This window comes from Macaca nemestrina, chromosome 16, assembly GCF_043159975.1.
Source record: "Macaca nemestrina isolate mMacNem1 chromosome 16, mMacNem.hap1, whole genome shotgun sequence".
Lineage (NCBI taxonomy): Eukaryota > Metazoa > Chordata > Mammalia > Primates > Cercopithecidae > Macaca > Macaca nemestrina.
In genome coordinates this window covers 93073282-93091420 of record NC_092140.1, presented here as the reverse complement: position 1 = coordinate 93091420, position 18139 = coordinate 93073282, and the positions used below count along the sequence as shown (strand labels likewise).

Sequence of the window (18139 nt, the reverse complement as noted above, 5' to 3'; positions counted from 1 at the left end):
CTTTTAATTTAGCTTGCTAGCGACCTTCTCTCAAGGTGCTATAGATTCTGGGCATCTTCCCCAGAATGCTTTCAGGTGGATGAGGGATGTGGGTGCATGAGTTTAAGGGCAGAATATCTAGCAAACCACTTGCTTTACAGTTCAAATAAGGATAAAAGGGAGGAGTTCAAAGAAGGTTAGATCTCCCACTTCACCAGTGGCATCCTTTCCTTCTGCCTAGGCATCAGACCTTCTTCTCTAGAACTTTCTTCTGCCCCATGTGGTGGTCACTGCCCAGCTCAAGAGATAGCCCTGGAGAGGACACAGAGTCAACAAGGTCCATAGACTTGCCTCGGGGTCACCTCAGGGGCCATTCCAATCATGCTTCCCCCAGTCCCTGAAGCATCTTCCAGCAGCTAACATGTTGGCGAAGGGGCCCTAAACCCTGCACTGCCCAGGAACTGTGCTGTGGAGTCTGGCCACTTTCTCTTATTGGGGCAGGCATGAGGCAGTGACTAAAGGGTCCTAAAGTTGCCAGTGAAAGCTCTGAGGTGGCTGGACCACCCACTGCATCCTTGGCCCTACAGAAAGAGGGTTCCATGGAGCATGCACAGAAGCAGCAAGGGGCAGTGTGACACTGGGGGAGGTACTAAGGATGGGGCGGCCTTCTGATCCAAGCAAGGATTCTTAAGGACCTCCTGGCTCAAAACAATCACTTCCTCTCTTGCTCTGATTCGTGGGCAATGGAGTCCCAAAGGGAGGCCCTTCCTTGCAACCTCAAAGGGAGGAAAGCCTGCTTTCACAGCTGGCAGGGCCTGCGGACAGCCAGCCAGCTACCTGCACCAACTACCGTCCACCTGTATCCCTTCACGTCTCCCCCTCAACCCCTGAGCAGCTGGTCTGCGGCGCTTTGGACGTGCTCCTTGCCTTGCATTCACTCTCCCTCCCGCGCACTCAGTGGATGTGTCCCACGTGGAGAAGGCAAAGTTGGGAAGGGGCAGCCTTTGCGAAGGGCCACTTGGTCTGGGCACTTATTCACTGGGGTGGAATGGGATGGCAGCGGAGTAGGGGGCAGCCCCTCCAGGTAACCCCTGTCCCGCGGCCCGCCAGCATGGAGCACCAGGCCGGGCTGTCAGCGCGCGTCCGGCACGGAGCCCACACCCACCCACCGGGAGGTGCGGCGGGCGGGCGCTCGGGGCCCGGCCCAGGGAGGGTGGTGCCCGCAGCCCGCTCGCCCGGGCCTTGGGCTCTGAAACTCATGCCCGGGATCCCAGGGCAGAGGAGGGCGGCGGGCCCGGGAGAGCTACGCGGTCAGCGCCTCCCCAGCCCCACTGGGTCCCGGCGTCTCCGGGGCACTGACCTGCCAGCCGCCTCTCCCGGACGTTCTTCCACAGCAGATCCCAGGCTCTGGCCGTGGAGTCCCGCAACTGCTCACTGATGGATCTCCTGAGCCGCGTTTGGCAAGGTTTCCGTTTGCTGGTCATGTTAGATCCCTCCTCATAACGACCGGCGGGCTCGGCACCGCCACTCCCGCGTGGCCCGCGACTTAGACTCCCGGCGACTGGGGAGGACGGACGCGGCACTCCCGCCGGGGTCCCGGGACCCAATGCGGGCGCGACATGGGTCAGTCCGGCGCCGGGAGGCTGCGCCACGCGCGAGGACCGGGATGCCTGGCCACCAGGAGCGCCACGCTAGGTCAATCTCTGCGCTCGCCAACTCCTCTACTCCTTTCCCACTTTCCTTCTCCTCCCCTCCTCCCCTCCGTTGGGCGCTCCTCCACCCCCTCCCTCCCCTGCCCTCCCCCTGGCTGCCTCGCGCCCCACGCCTTCCAGGAGCGCGCTTCCCCTTCCCTCCCTCGCCCAACCTGACAGCCTGGTCCCCACGGCCCCCCACTCAAGGAGCTTCCAGCTTTCTTCCAGTTTTACCCAGAAATCAGGGGCTGGACCATATTCCTCCTATTTCTTGATACTTTCCTTTATTTTTCAGTTTCAGAAACTACCATCTTCACAACTACAACAACAACAAAAATTTATATATGCTACAGTGAGAGCATAACTCATCCCAGTTTCCCTGAATTCAAGTCACTTGAAGTCAGCTACTCGGTTTGGCTGACATTCTTTTGATGTTCAATATTGGTAAACTGAACATTATGTTAATCCTTCCTGATTTCTTCAATGAAATAATTATCTGGCTGCAAACTACAATCAAATTAATATGGTTTGAAGTGTCAAAATATTATTTCCATTGCATAGCCATTATGAGGAGGAAAATAACTTTAAAATATTAAGGTCAAACCATGAGGAACCTACCTAAAATAGATTTACATAGTTTGAGAAAGCATTACAATCTGGATGCAGTTAAAGAAGTAGGTATTATGAAGAAGTGAAATACAAAAATAGAAGAATTTTAAGGTATTTTAGCCAAAAATGTAAAGTAGGCTTGTAGTTAGAAATTAACTCTGATTCCTGAAGGAAAGAGGGAAGTGTATTGGCTCTTTAAGAAGTACATCATCACTGAAGTCCAAGTCCACTTCCTGGGCTTCAACTCATTCATAAGGAGAAGACAATACTATCTCAGGCCTCAGGGTGTCCTGCATTTCACAAAGTTTCGTTTCTGAAGTGCTTTGAGGTCTTCCAAGAAAGTAACTGTGACAACATTTAACTAATTCAGAGATGTGATTAATGCCTTACACCTCAGGTTTGGGGAGAGGAACACATTTTTCAAAAGGAATTTCTGAATTCTTGAATCTGCAAAATTGCTTGAATCTCATTTCTTTTTAAATGTCTTTGTACCAGGCTGCCAAATAAGAACCAAAATTTAATCAGATATTCATTTTAATTTCAGGTGCTCTACAGGAAGTTTGAAAATTAGAAGTATTCAGTCCTTCCTCTATTATATAAATTGCTACTGCCTTAGGGGGTGGAAACTAACCTCTAGCTAAAGTATTCCCTCTACACTTCTGCTACACTTCTAGCAAATATTCCCTCCATCAGTTTATCTTGTTGGTAGAAAATGGGAATGACAGGGACAATGGTAAGAAATAGTCTTGATTGTCTTATTTTGTTACTTTAAATATTTTAAAATGTTAACTAGTGAAACATACCTCAGAATGAGCTAGAAAGTAATGAGATCTTTTTTTTTTTTTTTTTTTGTAGCATCCTGGTAAATCTTTGAAATAGTCAGTTATGAAGCAATAAGTCATGGATCAGAAATGGACTTGAAACTGTGACAGCCAGTTATATAGACTAATCCAGATTGCTTTCTGGACCCAAGCCAAATACCCTTTTGATTCCATCCTCTGCTTTGTATGCATGTAGAGGTAACAAAATGCTCTGCAAAGAACAAGACTCCTGTTATCTTAAAGTGGCTGCTATACAGTGTAACAACAAAATGTTTAACAATTACATTCCCAGGAAAGCTGTGTATTTGACTTATAGAAGGGACCCCTTATTGAATCAAACAGAGGCAGTAGTTTTAACATTATACACGTGGGAACAGAACATAACCATTCTAGCTATTTTAGTGATCATTTAGCTCTCAAGAGCATGGGCCCCTACTACTTTCTATTCTAGCACGTATTTTATATTCAGATGCCATTGATTAGGGGTTTTCCTTAAATGACTAATGTGAAGACTAAATTCTGGCATTGCACATTTGTTTAGTTCTGGCTGTCGGATGGCCCACGAATTGAGGACTGTCCAAGAGAAGCCCAGATGAAAGACGGAAATGATCTGCCTGGAACAGGTGCCGGCTGAGCAGTGTGTGCCACCCAGCATGGCCCAGCTCTCTGCCAGCCCCGGCTGCTGGCCCTGTTGGAAGAAACCACACAGCTGTGCAGATGGAGCTGCCACAAATGCCAAGTGTTCCAACCTCAATAGGAACCTCAGGGCTACTTGCAGTCATTTGTACAGCATCCACTCTCATTCTCCTCAAGATCTGTTTTAAAGCTGAACCTTAGGTAGAATCCCCTCTGGGGCCTTCACCAGATGAAAATATCACCTACTTCAGAGAAAAGAACTCAGGTAACCCCCTAGCCCTACCTCCCTTCTTGCTTAGACTCTTCCCTTCCATCTCAGTGGAAGAGGTATTGTTCTTCCAGCCCGAGACCACGCCCCTCACATGTGTTGGGCTTTCTTTCCCTTCTTATCCCAACAGGGACTTTGCTACATGGGTTATTTCCTCTCCTTCACAGACCCTCAATCTCTCGCTCTCCATAGGCTCAACCCTCCAGTCTCACCCTGCTTTTAAACAAACCAAAACTAAAACAACAGCAGCCATTCTAAAGCCCACTGCCTCTACCCTGTGTCCCTGGGAAGAGAAGTCTTTCCTTGTCAACACTGCAATCTGGGCTTCCTCCCTTCCTCAATGAACATGATCTTGCCAAGGTCACCAATAATCATCTGGTTGCTAAATCTAACGACGTGTTCCAGTTATTGTTGTCCTTTCCAGGGTGCATGGACCATTGGACACTGCAGCCCATTTCCTTCCTCTGACACAGGCTTGTCTCGTGGCTGTCAGGCGACACCCTCCCCTGGGTTCCTCCTTTTCACAGACGGCCTCACATGGTCCTTCTTAAGGCCTGACGGGCTATAGATAGACAGTATATGTGGTTAAGAATGTGGCTAAAGGCAGCGTCCCGTTTGATTCTGCATATGTTTCTGCCTCTCAATAGTACCTCCCTAGACGATTGCAGTGTGGATTAAATGAAATAATCCATTTGGCACACAGAAAGGACCTAGCCTATGCTCCCAACAACAATACTATCATAATCACATTACTGTCCTAGCCCAAATCCATCCTGAGCCCTTTCAAGAAGCCGTGCCTGACACCCAACCGAAATAGCTCCTTCTCACGACATCTAGTTTAGTTTTCCTGATAGCACTTCCACTTCCAGACATTATGTTTGTTTGTTTGTGGTCGGTCTCCCAGGCAGACTGTGAGCTCCCTAAGAACTGAGGCCCTGTCTGTCTTACTTGCTTGTGCATCCTCAGTACCTAAAACAGTCGCGGACAGTTATGGTCAGTAAATACTTATAGAATAAATGAATGATTCTACTCTAGGGCCATGTATTGTTTAACTTCCTGATGGGTATCTCCAGAACTTTCCTTCCAAACCTGCTTTTCATCTCTATTTCCTATGTGAGCCAACTGGCGCTACCACCCATCTAGTGACTGAGAGAGAAATCTAGAAGACATCTGAAACTCCTCCATACATCCTATATTGCTTCAATCTTTCCCCACCTCTCTATCTCCTGAGTAACCAATTCAGTTCAAGTTTTCTCTTTCCCTTCCCTGAATTTCAGCATAAAAAGAGTCCCATTTGAAAGCTCTTGCTTGCACCGCACTCTATGTCTTTATATATCAGCTGTGCTTGAATGCCCTTACTCTAATTTTTTTCGTCTTCACTCATCCTTCGAGATTCAACTCAGATGCACTCACATATCACCTTCTCCTTGATCCTTCTACAAATCCCAGTGGCTGGATGGGTTCCTCTTCCACTGTGTTTCTGCTGTGCTTTGGGGATACTGCCAGAGGAGCACTTATCAAAGAGCTAGAGCTAAGTGTCCTTACCTGTTTCTTCTCAGTTGTCCCTGCAGTCCTGAGTTCCTCCAACTAGGACTAGTACAGGACTTTTATTTCTCAACCCCTTGTACCTTTTTCAGTGAACAGCACATAGTAGGAGTAGGATCATTTACTGACTGAATGACTATTCCTATAGTTTTAAATGACTGGTTACCACTAGGATCCTCCTTAGGATAAGTGAAAATTTTAAGAATGCTTATGCTGATATTGCTTCATTCTCATTAATTATCACTCTCTTCTTATATAATGTTTATTAATTTTAAACATAGAGGTAATACACACTGATAATTATAGTTTTTTAAACACATAAAAATTATAATAGAAACATTAAAAGTACCTGTAATATTACCAAAAAGAGAGCTGACAACATTTGAAAATTGGCCTTTTTAGTTTTTTCCTTGCATATTAAAAAAACTTGGAAGAGTTTTTATACCAAGTTTTTCATTTTTTTCACTAAGCAGTAGATTGTGAGCATTTTTCCAATGTATTTTCTTTTAAAATATAGTTTTTAATGAATATCTAAAATTCTGTGGGATAAACACACTATAATTTATTTTAAAGCTTTCACAATTTTGGACATTTTTCTCCAAATTTCTAAAATTACAAATAATCCTGTGATAAATAACTTTGACAAATGAAAAAAATACATATATTTTTCTCCTTCCCTTACTGCTATGTAATAAGAACCATCACCATTGCCTTTCACAACCACAGGCAATAAGCAGGACTTGCCGCCCACCACCTACACATCTGAATGCCAACAACTCTGCAATTCCATTACATTTTTATCCCTTCCACTTCCCTCCCATGTTCAACTCTGATTCTGTGCCATCACCCCCTACAGAAGAGTGGAGAAGCACATTCCACGGTCTGCTTGCTGTGGTATTTTTTTTGCTGGAAGCCTTTGCTTGAGAATAGAGCCCAATTTCTAACTGTACCAGGCCAGGAATCCTTCACCAAGAACCCATAGTCATAGTGCATTATTTCATGTTGCTTGCAGCTTTGCTGTGGGGAAATGCCTTTCTTGAGGAGACCCATTTTCCTTTGCTGCAGGGTAGAAGGGTGAAGAGCTCTTGCAACTCTTTCCCTGCATGTTCCCTTCCCAGGAGAGATGGGGTGTAGCAACTCTTCCTTTGATGTATCCTTCAGGCTCCATTTCAGGGACATGTTGTTGGAGATTGTGAAATGCAATCTCATATTATTTATTTCCTCATTTTAAAAGTGTTGCTGAAAGTTCTGGAGAAGCTGACTTTTCAAGCTGGGTCCTTGGATCACAGTCACCAATCTGTGCCTGCCCTGATTGGTCTATCTGTGTATCCCATTGCCATGCTCTGAATCTGCCAGTCTTTGAATGCTAACAATTTTGATTGCATTTTGGGTTTTGTTCTGTTAATTAAAAAAGCATCAGGCTCTACACTTTCTTGGAAGCAAAATTTAGTGTTAGCTGTAAACTCTGCATTGCCAATTAATAACTTTGGCTGTGTTTCACATTTCCCTGATGTAGACTGGTGAATGCTTTGAATCTTCAGGCTGAATGTCATATCATAGTCATCAACTTTACAAATATCACAATTCCTTTCTATATTTTCATGTACACTTTGGGGAACAATGATTACTATATGGGAGACCTTGGGGAAGTGTCTTACAAATTTCTGATGGCATTCACAGGCCATTGGATTGAAGACGTTTCCAGTGATTGAAATCATCTTGACATCACTTGTGCCATCCTTCAGCCTGTCTGTTTTATAAAGGTTGAGTAAGTAGCTTAGCTTAGCACACAACCTCGCATTAGCATATCGATTTAGGTAATTTGTTATGACTGTCTTAGTATACATAGAGTAGTTTGAGACCTCAAACATACACTGTGAAGCATTCTTCCGTTGTTACCGAGCTTCTTAAGGTCAATGAACACATCATCTGAAGAGCACTGAAAGCCAGTCCCCAGTTCCCACAGGCAGTACAGGGAAGTGACTGATGGCACAGACAGAGGAGGTAGCCAACTAGGTTCATACCACGGCTCTGCACCTACTAGCTGTGTAATCTCCGTAAGTTACCCATTTTCTGAGTTCCTCAGCCTCAGCATCTATAAAATGGGGATTATAATAATGCTTACCTCATAGGGTTTTTGGCAAGGATCAAATGCAATAGTACATGCAAAATATTTAGAATGGTGCCTGGCATATAATGAGCATTCATTAAATTTTAATTGCTATTGTTGTTGTTTGCCTAAACCATTTCTGCAATTCTCATGAGATTCCAGTCCAGCCAAATTCTGAATAGCCTCATGCTAAACAGCAAGAAGTCACTAATGAGTATTATAAACTAGCACGGGATGTGGGAGGTACGAGAATAGGATTCACATCTCAGCTCTGGGAATGATAAGGTGTAGGAGAGATAGAAGCTATTTAATCTCCCTAAACATAGGTTTCCTTATCTGTCAAATGCAGCAAAGAACTCTTTGTTCTACCTACCCTGCTCATAGTTAAACCATATATGAGAGTGTTTTATAATTAAAGTGTCATCAAAATGAAAGGTATTGTAAATAATAGGAAAGTTTAGGGAAAATCCACATATGGAGCAAGTACATTTCCTACTTGCATGCATAAAAATATATTTATTCAACAAAGATCTTTATTCCTAGAGTGACACAGGTCTCTCCTGGTGGCCCTAATTGTGTTCCAACTGCTGACATAAATCAAGGCTGATTAAGTATGTTTACTGGTGTGGACAGTTGGAAGGGGCTGGGACCCTTGTCGCCTTCCATGGGGTAACCCTCCACTCCAATTATATTTATTCCACAAATACATATTGAACAAACCTTTGGCATCTCTAAAGGCAGGCAGCATTTGTTCCACATTCTAGAGGAAAGTCTTTTGGAGCTATCTCAGTACTACCTCCCACCTTGTTAATTAATCTGTGTAGGTATGGCATTTTATTTAGGAATTTCATCTTTAATAAGACCTTGCTCTAGTTTAACACTACCCAGGATAATGCGTCTTGTAAGCGTTATTTAATATAACTAGCACATGAGGTCAACTGCTACTCCTTAGAAAAACAAAACAAAAGTGGCAGGAAAACAATTTCAGAAAATTTAAATGATTTGATCAAAATCATCAGCTAATAAGTTGCAGAACCAAGACTCAAATGTTTACCATCCATCTTTAAATCCAGTCTTTGGGAGGCCAAGGTGGGTGGATCACTTAGGTTAGGAGTTCAACTTTTTAAAACTTTAAGTGTCTTCCTGTTAGTGCCTTGTGATAACATGGTTAATAAATGAGAGTTATTAGTTTTAAGAGTATCTGGGGCAATGGAAATTACTTTTATTGTTTAATATACATTTTCCTTCTGTCTACACAGAAGGACACATAGTTGATCCTTGAACAATATAGGCTTGAACAGCATGGGTCCACTTACATGTGGATTTTTTTTTTCAAAAAACGCTACACTGAGTGTGCCTGCCTCCCTTTCCACCTTCTCTACTTCTTCTGCCTCTGCCACCTCCGAGACAGCAAGACCAACCCTCTTTTCTTCTTCCTTCTCATCAGCTTACTCAACGTGAAGACAATGAGAATGAAGACCTTTGTGACGGTCCACTTGCACTTAATGGATAGTGAATATATTTTCTTTAACTTGCTTTAATGAAAGAATATAATATATAATACATGCAAAATAACAAAACATGTGTTAACCAACAGTTTATATTATTGATAAGGCTTCCAGTTAACAGTAAGCTATTAGTAGTTAAATTTCTGGGGAGTCAAAAGTTATACTTGGATTTTTGACTATAGGTCGGGGGAGCAGGAGGACCTGGTCCCCCTAACTCCTGCGTTGTTCAAGAACTACCCGAGACTGGCTAATTTATAAAGAGAAGAGGTTTAATTGACTCACAGTTCCACAGACTGTACAGGAAGCATGGCTGGGAGTCCTCAGGAAACTTACACAATTATGGCAAGAGGCAAAGGAGAAGCAAGCACGTCTTACCATGGTGGAGAGGAGAAAGATAGTGAAGGGGGAAGTGCTACACACTTTTAAACAACTAGATCTCATGAGAACTCACTCACTACCATGAGAACAGCAAGGGGGAAATCCACACCCATGATTCAATCACCTCCCACGAGGTCCCCCCCAACACTGGGAATTACAATTCAACATGAGATTTGGGTGGGGACGCAGAGCCAAACTATATCAAAGGGTCAACTGCATTTACCTTCCATATGAGAAAATACTATATTTTCTATATCACTTCAGTAGTAGTCATTCATTGCTAATAATATATTTGTTGTAATTATTTTTATACATTATTTTGCAAGTACCATTTAAAATAAAAATGTTTGATATTACTTAATGTGTTAGGCCACTTTGTGTCACTATAAAGAAATACCTGAAGCTTGGTAATTTATAAAGAAAATAGATTTAATTGGTACATTGTTCTGCAGGCTGTACAAGTGTGGCACCAACATCTGCTTGGCTTATGGTGAGGGCCTCAGGAAGCTTACAATCATGGCAGAAGCGGGAGCGGGCAGGAGGATCACATGGCAAGAGCAAGAGCAACGGTGAGGGACAACCAGCTCTTGTGTGGACTAACTGAGTGAGAACTCATTCATCACCAAGGGGATGGTGCTAAACTATTCATGAGTTATCCATCCTTATGATCCAATCACCTCCCACCAGGCTCCACCTCCAACCCTGGGAATCACATTTGCACATGAGATTTGGAGGGGACAAACATCCAAACCATATCAATAAGGGAAAAACTACAAATCCAAATCCATCTTTGGAGTCCTGGGAAATCTTTTGGATTTAATGGATTTTATCGATAGCTCTATTTTATTTGTGTAACCCTGGACCTCTATTTTATTTCTCTTTGCATCCTCTGTTCCTAGAACACTGCCCGGCACATGGTGAACTCAACAACAACAATGACAACCACCACAACAACATAGGTTGTTGAATTTGATTTTCTTAACTTTTAGGTCTTAGCATAGCTGTCCCCTCTTTGGAAGCCTTTCCTGACCATTTTATGATCAAACTTCACTAAACTCTGACCAGAACATATGTCCACATAATATTTTGTGATTATTTTTTATTCCTTGCTTGACTTGCCCCTTCACTAGATTGTAAATCCCATAAGAGCAAGGACCTTGTCTTTCTTTCCAGACACTGATTGCCGGCACCTAGCGCAGTGTTTGACGCACACTAGATGCTCAAGGAATCACACGTCATTTGCCAAGAAAGCTAGTGCCATCAGCGGAAATTATCAATTCTAGAAGAGTCTGTCCTGCATCACCTGGAGAGCTTAAATATTTCAACTCACAACTCCAGGACATTTGTCTCCACTCCACTTCACCCCACCTACTCCCAGGGACGCACCCCGGGCCAAGTCACTACCACTGTGCTTCCAGAATCTTGAAGCTTTATCTTAGCTTCTATATGGTACTTGTATCCTTTTAGCATTCCTCATCTTGTCTTGTGATCTTTGCATTTGCCTTTCCTTTACTTAATCAGTCCTTTTCCTTGACATCATGCCCTCCTAGACTTGGGTTAAGCTCTATGAACCAAACTTTCAAACACTTTCTCAGTACACACACGCATGCACACAAAGAGCTATTTTATTTCTTAGTTATTCCGTGCCTGTTTGGCAAAACCCCTCTATCTAGTCTTATGTGCAGGCCACCACACACAGTCAATGAAGTTCCAGACTGCACAGACTGATGACATGATGCCAATGGGGTGAGAATTATCAGCAAAATCTTTGCCTTGTCTCTAGCAGAGTCTAGTTCCTGTTCTCCAGGAACAGTCACAGTGGTTAGCTTAAATCTTCATCACTGTCCTCGAGGCCCTGGTATGCTTTCTTCCTCTTACCCTCAACACCAACACTTGTCAGATACTCACAGGGGAAAGAGAGGAACTGGCAGTTCCTTGAATGCACCACACTCTCTGCCTCAGTGCCTTTGCACATGTTCCTCCTGCCTGGAGCACACTGACTCTTCTTTTCTAAAGTTATGCCTAAGCCCCACAAAGTAACGGTTTTCTTACTAGATTGGATTATAACCCTCCTGAGGGTAGGAAGTGGATTTTTAATGTCTGCATCCCTAGTGGTGAATGCAGTGCTAATAACATAATAAATGCTCAATATATATTGACTGAATGAATTAAGAATTGAAAACTGGGGCTGTAGAGTGGGCTAGAGAAGTTAGGTATACCGATGCATTATCCTTCCAAATGTTGAAATATTTAGCATTAATTCATTAAAAACATAGAAAATGCACATACAAACACATAACTATTAAGTCACAATTGATTAGCCATGAATGACAGGAAATTTCACAATAGCCATGCATTATGGGTGAATGTGATGAACAGTGTTTTGGAATATTTGATCAAGCTGATTAATTTAAAACATTACTTAAGGTCCTCCCCCCTCAAATCTACATTTTACACTTGATTAAACTAATGCTATCATAAATTAACCCCCTCCCTCAGCCAGGCACAGTGACTCAAGCCTGTAATCATAGCATTTTGGGAGGCCAAGAGTTCAAGACCAATCTAAGCAACATATGAGACTCCATCTCAACAAAAAATAAAATTTAAAAACATAGTAAAATAAACTCTTGACTCCACTCACACCAAAGTTGGAGTTTGAAGTGTTCTTTGTTAAAAGATAAATGCACAGTCATCAGTATTTTAAAAATATAATAAAAATGAATTGGTTACTCTTAATATTTAAGAGTTTATCATGAATTTAATGTGCAAGTTCGTTGTGTGTCTGAATGGGAATACAATTTTTTTAAAAATGTTGTAAAATTTAAGGGGAAAATTTAGGGGAAAATATAACTTCCTTGTGGGCAATGTGTGTGTGGTTTTAAAGGAGAATAGAATAACGATTAAGAAAGAGGAGCAAAAACTACAGGATATGGATGAGAAAAGAAAGGTAGCAGTTACATGAAACCAGGAGAACAGAGAGGGGCTCCAATACAACATATAAAAGGGCTGGAGCAGGAACAGAAACTGCGGGAATTCACTCTGGACAGAGGTGACTGCAAGAGGTAAAAACTCTGGAGACGAATCAGCTGGGCACCTTCCACACTGATGTGAGATGACCACAAAATGAACGGACTGAGGCTCATCTGAGCCTCAAGCAGTAAAGGTCCCGGGTTCCTAAGAGATGAGGGTAAGAAACGGAGGCTGAAGGGAATGGGGGCTTCTATGGGGAAGCGTGGGAAGAGGTGGACCAAACAAACATCCACAGCCTTGAGGCTCCTGATAGAGAAATCTAGAAAGTAACAGGAATTGGTAACAGGAGATGCTGGAAGGAGATGTTTTTAGATGCTTTAATAGAGCAAAGGGAACTAGGCAAAATAAAGGTAGGCTTCTCATGTGCATCAACAGTACACAGCTGGTGCCTCTGCATTCAGTGCACAGTTATAAGGTTAAACTGTGCATCTGAACACCTCGGGATGCTGGATGGTGACAGTCGGGGCTGGAGGAGTGAGCCCTGCCAAGGAAGATAAGGCAGGTAGCAAGACTTGAGATTTCCCTCCTTGACCCTTAGGTAGTAGCAGCCAAGAGTGAACATAAGATTATCTAGCAGATAAAATGCCATGATTTCATCAAAGGGGCTTTGTAGATGAATAGTGAGAGAGTTAAATACTAAATGCAATTCTTCAGGTTTCAATACCATGAAGAATAAATCATGCTCACTGTAACCCTCACCCATGAACTATAAATTCATTGCAGGTCAGGTGTTGGACCAGTAAAACATTTTGCTTTGATTGTCTTCTCTCTACTTAGCATGGTTTTCTTGGTATAATTATAAAACATAATAGTTTTCACTCAAGCCATTAATTGCTGCTGCTGACAAATCCCTTTCTGTTATTTTCCTAATTTCTTTTCAATGCTTTTATTTTATTTTTGGTGCCACCCTCATGTTTTAAAATATTTTTATTAAGGTATTATCAGCATACTGAAAATACATCCATCGATAGTTTTCTTTTTAAAATTTTAGGCAAGTATTTTCTTAAAAATGCTGGTTGGAGACTTTTATCACAGGGTTATATAGAATTTTTTTCTAGGTATAGTATCATAGACACAGAATGGCTTATACTTGCTCAGTATGTCAATGAATATATCACTTATATGTATAGATCACTGGACTACTATTGTCAAAAATGCTTGCAAATAATACTTCTTGCCATTCTATTACAGCTAGCTTAAGAAAGACAGGATCAAGGATAGAACTCTGTCACAGACCCTGCAGGGATTTAACAAATATTTCAGAGGCTGATAGCCAGTATGTTTGTTTTTAGATAACTGAATTCCCTGTAATCTGGACACTGTAAATTTTCAGAGTGAGGTTATCTCCAAAACTTTCACTTTATTATTCTAAAAAAGATTATTTAGAAAGAAATAACTTCATCTTCCCGTTTCTAACCGTAGCTCTTTTATTATTTCTAATAAGGCCATAAAAACTTAATCAGGTACCTGCTTTGGATTTTAGATTTCTATTTTCCCTTTTAAATTTTCTAAACACCTGCCTAACCAACTAACTGAGATTTGCTTCCTTCCCTACCATTCATTCCTGCCATGTGGTGCTGGGAAATTTCCCCCTTAGTTCACTAAGCTCTTTAAACACCTGCAGCTCAGTAACAAGGATAGTATTGTCCGGCTATTTTCCTTAGCAATGAGTTGATTCACCTGTCAAGATAAACTTCACTGTACATATTATTGGACCTCTGGATTAATGCCTTATAAAATAGCACGTTTGTACAGTCCTATGAGTTTCATAAACATCAAACACTGATTTCATTTGATAGGCCGGATATTATATCAACATTTAGTGAAAGGAGCTTATTGCTGGGGGTTCAAAGATGAACTCTTATGAAAGCTAACCTTTTGGATTCAAGCTAAAAGTTTATTTTCCATGAGGGATTTTGAGTCATAGGACAGAAGGTTACCCATGGCCTGTGAGAGAATACCACTTAAGTATCTGGTAGTCTATGTCTGCCTTAAAAATACATTGAAATCAGTATATAGCCAAGTGATTAATGGCAGCATTAACAGCATGCACATTCATGATTCTTCTATCGCTATGAGATAATATATCAAGAACAAGGGAAAAGCACATTTTTTATCAGGTCAGAGATGAGCTTTATCATAGTCCAAATGACTTAATTTTTGACTGCTTTTCTCTTACAAAATGTATGTTAGACATAAAAAAAGAATGTTTCCAGCTGTTTCCAGATCTTCTTTCAATTTATTTCTAATAAAGCACACATTTGGGTAAAAACTTCAAGCTGAGTTTTGAAACCTGCAGACAGTTCTCTGCCTTAAACAGTTAATCAATGACACATACAAGCTGGCTTCAATTAAATTCAGTCTATGATATCTGCGATCCAGTTAACTGCAGTAAGGAGAAAAAAGATTAAAACTATCACTTCCCAAAGGCGAGTAGCTCTCAAAAAAAAAAAAAAAAAAAAAAAAAAAAAAAAAAAGGACAAATAGTAAAAACAACAATAAAACATACCTCATGTATTAGAACCCCCAGCAGTAAGTTCCTTACGGTTTCACAGCCATTTGTTTAATTCTTGAGCGTCCCATTGTTAGGTTTGCTTTAAGCTGGTCCATTTCTGCTTTCATCCTCGTGAGAAAAGCATCCCAAAGTAAGATGGCATCAGGTTGCCTATCTAGCATGCCTTCATCTTATTATATAATGTAAATCAATTAGAGGCAATTTTGGGGAAAACTCAGTTCTCACTGAAAGTATTGTTTTCCTGCCTGTATCCAATGTTGTAGTGAAGTGTGATAAGGATTTCTTTTTTTTTTTTTTTTTTTTTTTTTTTGAGACGGAGTCTTGCTCTGTCACCCAGGCTGGAGTGCAGTGGCCGGATCTCAGCTCACTGCAAGCTCCTCCTCTCGGGTTCACGCCATTCTCCTGCCTCAGCCTCCCGAGTAGCTGGGACTACAGGCACCCGCCACTTCGCCCGGCTAGTTTTTTTTTTTTGTATTTTTTAGTAGAGACGGGGTTTCACCGTATTAGCCAGGATGGTCTCGATCTCCTGACCTCATGATCCGCCCGTCTCGGCCTCCCAAAGTGCTGGGATTACAGGCTTGAGCCACCGCGCCCGGCCTAATTGAACTACATTTAAGAAAGTGTGTTGTTTTAGGTGAATCTAAGGATTTAGTAATCTCTCACAATTAGTGCATATTAATTTACATCTGTCACGGCCAGATATGTGGCCATTTGGAAAAAAGTGTTCCAAGGGCCCAGTAACTATAAGAACTCTCCCTAGCTTCCTGATAATGTGGTTTGGGGTTTCCTTCCTCTTTCTTTTTCTTATTACTGCTGTTTGGTACTGCTTTTACCCCAGTCTCTCCCCCTTACTTCAAACACTTCTTATCTCAGGGGAGTAAACCCCATGACTCATATCTGCCTCCACTTCCTCCTTGAAACCCCCACCAACTCTTCTCAATGTGTCCCGAGCTAGGTCACATCTAACCAGCCTCCCTCCTCGATCCTGGCCCGGTGCCTATAACACAGGAAAACTCTTTCAGTGAAATGGTACTCCTGAGAATCGTAGATAGATCTATGCCAGCCCTCTTTATACTCAAATGTCATAATTAACATTCACTCACTCAACAAATATTTGTTGGGTACGTTCTGTGTCCCAGACACTGTGTTGGACACATAGTATAAAGGCATTATATGCATGCAGCTCTGTCTTTCACTATGGGCTTTCAAAAATTAAGAAAAATAATGGATGACCAGGATGGAACAATTTATCCCTGTTTCCTCCTTGCTGTTTTTAGCAAGAAACAGCAGCAGCAACAGCACCACCACCTTTGAAAACATCAAGTTCAGGAAACATTTACTGGACATCTACTATGTCCTGGGCTCTGTGCTTGGTGCTAGAGAGAGCAACATAGGAACAAAAGGGCCTGTGCTGTGAAGGGTCTTAAACAAGAGTATAGAGTAGGAAAGCTTTGAGAATGACAGTCTGGACAGAAACAAGGTGGTGGCTGCGGATATGAGGCAAGCCAACTAACCCTCCTCCAACCAGCACTCAGAGAAGCCGGCCCAACATTTAGTGTGCCTCCCATGGGGTTAGGCCGGCAGGAATTTCCAGCCTCCAGGAAACTGTTCTGGAAGGCCCTCCGTACATTCCTCGTTAGAGATTCCAGCACAATCCATATATATCCCCTACTGGCATCTCTGACCAAGACCATGGGAGCCACCAGTAGCTTGGAGCCCGGGTGAGCTGCAGACTTGGGAAGTGAATGGGGCTACCAGATTTAGCAAATAGACACACAGGATGTGTCAATTTGAATTTCAAGTGAACAAACAAATAATTTTTCCCTATATGTCCCATAAAATGCATTGGTGTCTGTATTGTTCTGCATTTTATCCCGCCACTCTACAAGCGGGGTAACATCTTTACTTCTATTTAGCCTCATCGGGCATCCTAGACCAATTCAGAAGTAGCCTCCTCCCACCCTTGTCAGCTTCTGAAACAATTGAGATATTTGGCAGGTGCCTCTGTTGTTTCCTTTTACTGCTGACACAGATGAAACCTTACCTGCTCCTTGATCTCCACTGCCAAATTAAATCTGGCCTTTTGCAGTGAAAATGCATACCACTCTTGCTGAGGCTTTCTCCCTTCAAATACCTTGAAAAATCACCATCTTTATTCCATTTCAGTGCACTTGACGTTAGTTACCAAAAAAATAATGCCCACTTCAAAAAAGCTTACATTTAAGTTAAGAACGTTTTCTAATGGATCCTTATTTGTCTGTCCTGAGCAAAGTTAATGGTGTGGAAACAGATCTAGTAGTTCAAGGCAAATGGAAATCAACTTGAGAACATACTTTTCTTCTAATCGAATGTCACTTGTTTTAGGCTTGTACAAAGGATCTGAAAGCTCACTTTCTATTTGTTTTAAAATGTGTATATATGTTCATACATGCACATATACGTGCATTACATATATTTTTTACATACAGTTTTTTTTTTTTTTTTTTGAAGGCAGTTGGAAGAAATTTCCCTTGCTTTGAGAGAAACTTATCATTAATGGAAAAGAAAATCCCTGGGCTTGGCTCACAGTTGCCCCTCAATAAACATCTGTTAAGTGATTCAAGAAATATTGATCGAGTCATAAGCTTTAAATTTTTTAAACTTAATTTCTCCAGATGTTTCTAGCGTTACATTCAAAAGACAAATTATCATGATAGCTCTAAATATTAGAAATAGATGGAAGCTGCATGATAAAGTACATAAGCATATTGTTCATGGCCTTTATCCTAGATGTTTTCCAGTTGAGCTCTGCTATTTGCTGGAACAAGTTATAGCTTCTCTGGTGTTTCTGCTTTCTTATCTGTAAAATGGGGACAATAATTTTCCCCGCCTCATAGGACAGTTGCAAAGATTAAATAAGATATTTGTAAAGTACTTAGAATGGCCTGGCACGTAAAACCATCAATCACTGGGAGCTTTTTTAAGTGAATCTATTGTAAACAGCTCTACTAACCACCTTTGATCCTTTTAGAATCAAATAAATGATTTGATCCTCCCAGAATCAAATGAA

At 41.9% G+C, this 18139-nt stretch overlaps 1 protein-coding gene across 5 annotated transcripts in view; it reads right to left on the bottom strand.

Moving 5' to 3' along the window:
* The window catches only part of LOC105486007 (StAR related lipid transfer domain containing 13), a 553767-nt gene that overhangs the window by 255340 nt on the left and 280288 nt on the right, over positions 1 to 18139 (bottom strand). Inside the window, exon 1 of one of the 5 annotated variants that reach the window (XM_011748645.2) lies at positions 1340 to 1711. The exons of the other annotated variants lie outside the window; for them this stretch is intronic. Coding sequence (XP_011746947.2) covers positions 1340 to 1463 — 124 coding nt within the window. The 5' untranslated portion in view covers positions 1464 to 1711. Of the gene's footprint in view, positions 1 to 1339; positions 1712 to 18139 lie in introns of those variants that run through there. 5 annotated transcript variants of the gene reach the window in all.